Below are 3,779 nucleotides of genomic sequence, written 5' to 3' on the forward strand. Positions count from 1 at the left end.
TATATATAAAGGAGAGATCAAATTATACCAGTGTTTAAACTCATTATTAACCATTGATCCATATAGCTGTAATATATTCGGTTTACTGTTAAATGTGACCATAATCCAAGAAGAAACCTGCTTCCCCTGCATAGTCTTCCTCCTCCGTGATTCAAGAAATCCAAGAAAAAAACAGGCTTAATAAAGCATAAATAAGAAAAGTCCTTTCAAACACTTAGCAAACTTAAAGAGAGAGAGAGAGAAGAAAAATAGGTTTTCTTGCAACCAGGTTGCAGAGACCCACAAAAATGATTGTTGGTCGAGCACTACGCTCTTACTGATCTTGCTGTAAGTCGTCCACTGTTATTAATCCTACGTATAAGCACTATGATCCTACCAAATTGCAAATCACGGGCTCGAGAGATTGTAAAATCATGCGATCTTACAAGTAAGATCACAATTTGACTAGAGCTAGAAGATATGGAAAAGTATTGTAGTATCTTGATATTATAAATTTACAGTAGAGCATATTTTATCTCCTAATATAGTTTTCATATTTCTTAGACATTATCATGACTTGTTTCTTTATTTATTTAGGATTTCAGTCTTGTATTAAAAGCAAGGGTTAGTGTTTAGTCTTTTATATCAAATCATTATCTAAATCATATTGAACCACCTTCATATTACAAGGATCTTATTGTTTTCCTCCCTCTTTATCTAAAACCCTTTGACTTCAACATAGTATCAATGCAATATCACCCTCTGCAATTTGTCCTGACACTATTCCGCTATCGAGTTCCCCAAAGTCTGAAACTACTCAAATTTAAAAACACTATTCTTCTTGTCGACCATGTTTACATTCTGACTTTTTTTTATGTCTCAACTTTTCTTTTTGTTCTTGTTTTGGAGTTCTCTTCCGTTATGTCATCCTCGTGACGTGTTTTGAAGTTATCCTCCATTGTGTGATCTTTACAGTGTGTTGATAATATATCATTTGTCATCTCATCTTTGCGGCTTTTTAAGAATCTTCCAGTTGCAGTTTGACATTGTTATTGATTCAGTTGCAGTTTAGCATTGGTATTTTTGTCTATGCCATTTTGACACCATTTTTTTTTATCTTAGTTGTGGTTTGGCACAGATTTTTCAGTTCTAGCTGCATCTGTCGTAGCTGCAGTTTGGTCTCTCTTGTTCCATATGCAATTTGGCTCAACTAATTTTCAAAATCAAATTATATTATTTGGTTATTTGTCACTTTCAAAGAGTACATTTGTAACAAGCTTAAAACCTAGTAAGCTTTAACTTTAGGGGTATTGTTGGAAGATGTGAAATATCTTCAAGTATCTTGATATTATCATACACTATCTCAAATTATCTTATATGATTGATTAGTTTCTAATCTTATAGCATCTTAGATTATCCTTTAATTCATATTTCTTTGTTCTTATTACAGTTTCTTTCCTTATTTAATTAGGATTTGGGGTCTTGTATCAGGATTGTTGAGAGTCCACCAATGAATGTGACATGTCCTGAAAATTATTTATAAGTGAGATTTACAAGTCGATTTTGTGGGGTTGAATTAGAAGATCCAACCTAAATTTCTAAGACGGTATCAAAGTCTATCTAGATCCGTTGTGACATCAGTTATTAGGTCATCCGAGTTACGCTCCAGATGTTTAGTCCTAGATGTGATGGGTGTATATTGAGAGTCTCATATTATATGTGATATGACCTGAAAAAGTTTTTATCAGTGAAAGACATCCCTCACTTTACAAACTGGTTTCATTGGTTAAGTTAGATCTAACTCAAATTCTAAGAAGAATATATAACGGTTAATGTTTAGTCTTTTTGTATCAAATCATAATCAGCAAGCATATTAAACTATATTTATCATAATCCAAAGTATATTTTAGGCTGCCTTGGGGGCAGGGGAGTCTGGGAGCTAATCATATTCATATGTGAATTTTTAGCTGTCAAAATGGAAAAGGTCTCTTTCTTACTCTATCAGGAATCATATTGTAATTAACACATGCATTTGACTTACTGTATTTTTATCACTTAAATTAACAGTGTTTTATCTCATTGGTTCATGACTTCATCACAAAGACATGCTATTTTAAAAAAATGATGGAGTGATTTGCATAAGGCTTAGCTTCAGAAATAAGTGACCTTAATATTTGGACTCCAGTATATAAATGTCCAAAAGTTAAATGCACAACAAAATATGATACTAGCTTCCACCTTGGATTTTCTTTTCTAATAATGAGAATACACAGTTTTGTAACTACGTGCTATGATCCTTGGTTTTAATAAGACCTTGAACTGCCTTTATGACAATGTGGGGAGTGAATGAGAATGTTGACTTCACCTGATATGTGTTGCAACTAGCTAGCCTAAAGGTTTTGATTGTAGTTATGTGATTATATAAGCACTTAGGGAACACTTCCTTAAGAGCTAGCTATCAAGGGGAAGAACCAAACCACTTAACTACTCCAACATGCATCCCATAATACTCGCCGTTATTGTTTGATCACAACAGATGTTATCTGATGATAAGTTTGCATAGTTGTCTTGTGCTATGCTTTAATGTAATAAATATTTTTTAGGTTTATCTATCTATGTTTTATGCTGTCTAGTAGTATTTTGATATTCTATTTGATTTGGAAAGCTCATAATCAACCGTAATGTGCCAAATTAATCTAAACATCAAAGGTATATACTCACTCTACTTTCTGATTTTTATTTTTTTGAAACCTTGCAGGCCAACTAGTGGTGAAGTTGCAGCTGACTTGGGAAGAGATAAGCCAGGCTAGATTCAGAGAAATAGAATTCTGCAGTCACAGTTTCTTGCTGACCGTGTATGATTGCAAGTCATTTTATTGTATACACAGGAATAGTGTGCAGAAGTTTTTTTTTCTGACACAATTTTTTGTCTTCTTAAATTTGTCATAATAGCATTTCATTAAGCTGGTAGAATATGGTTCTGAAAACTCAAAAACACTTGGATGAACCTCTTCGATCTTAACTAGTTGTCTCGAGTTCAAGTCTGATTCTTGAGAGTGCAACAATCAATGTCAAACTCTAGAGGTAGAGTTTCGCTATCCATGTGGTCCTATCTGACTTGAGAGATTACTCTTCGTAGTTGTGAATGAAACCATTGGTGTTTTGAACATCTACTAGCTGTAGTATACTAAGAGTTACAGAAAGAACAAAAAACTATAAGACTTATTAGCAATACTTGTGCTGGCAAGTTACCATTTTTGGTTTTGGCCATGTTTCTTGGTATGCTCTACTCATTTTTATCCTATCTTGAATTTTGTTATCTACATATTAGCGTTATCTTGTTGGTGGTTTAAGTTATTAGCAATGTTTTGATATTATTTGAGATGGTTGTTTCTAACATAATGGAAAATAACATTTCACAATTCAATAGATAGTGTAGACAAAAACATCCTTTGCAAAAAAAATTTAATCTAGAATTAATTTATGGACAGTCAAATTTGTTTTTCAATGTCGACGATGCATATTTGATGCACATTGGACCACTACAATTTTGACATAAACTGTATTTTTGAGTTTTAACAAAATATCGGTGTCACTGTAATTTTCTCAATCTCACACCTCAACCAAATATACACTAAGTAAATGAATGATCGAGGAGATCATTATTTTCAATTGTAGGCAACAAGCAAGCTCATATCTCACGAGCTGATAAATGAGAGGAGAGAGATCTGAAGAGGGGACACATTGTGTTGTCACCATTCACCAAATGTTCTTAAAAGCTCAGTGTGATTTGGTTTGCT

The 3,779-nt window shown here is 33.2% G+C and overlaps 1 protein-coding gene across 1 annotated transcript in view; it reads left to right on the forward strand.

The window, feature by feature from the left end:
- Window positions 1-3,304, forward strand: part of LOC101504129 (mitochondrial phosphate carrier protein 1, mitochondrial) — a 6,292-nt gene extending 2,988 nt beyond the window's left edge. The window contains exon 6 of the mRNA XM_004512231.4: window positions 2,738-3,304. Within this exon, the coding sequence (XP_004512288.1) occupies window positions 2,738-2,789 (52 nt within the window). The 3' untranslated portion in view covers window positions 2,790-3,304. The remainder of the gene's footprint in view (window positions 1-2,737) is intronic.
- Window positions 3,305-3,779: the final 475 nt, after the last annotated feature.

The sequence above is a fragment of the Cicer arietinum genome, chromosome 8, assembly GCF_000331145.2.
Source record: "Cicer arietinum cultivar CDC Frontier isolate Library 1 chromosome 8, Cicar.CDCFrontier_v2.0, whole genome shotgun sequence".
NCBI lineage: Eukaryota > Viridiplantae > Streptophyta > Magnoliopsida > Fabales > Fabaceae > Cicer > Cicer arietinum.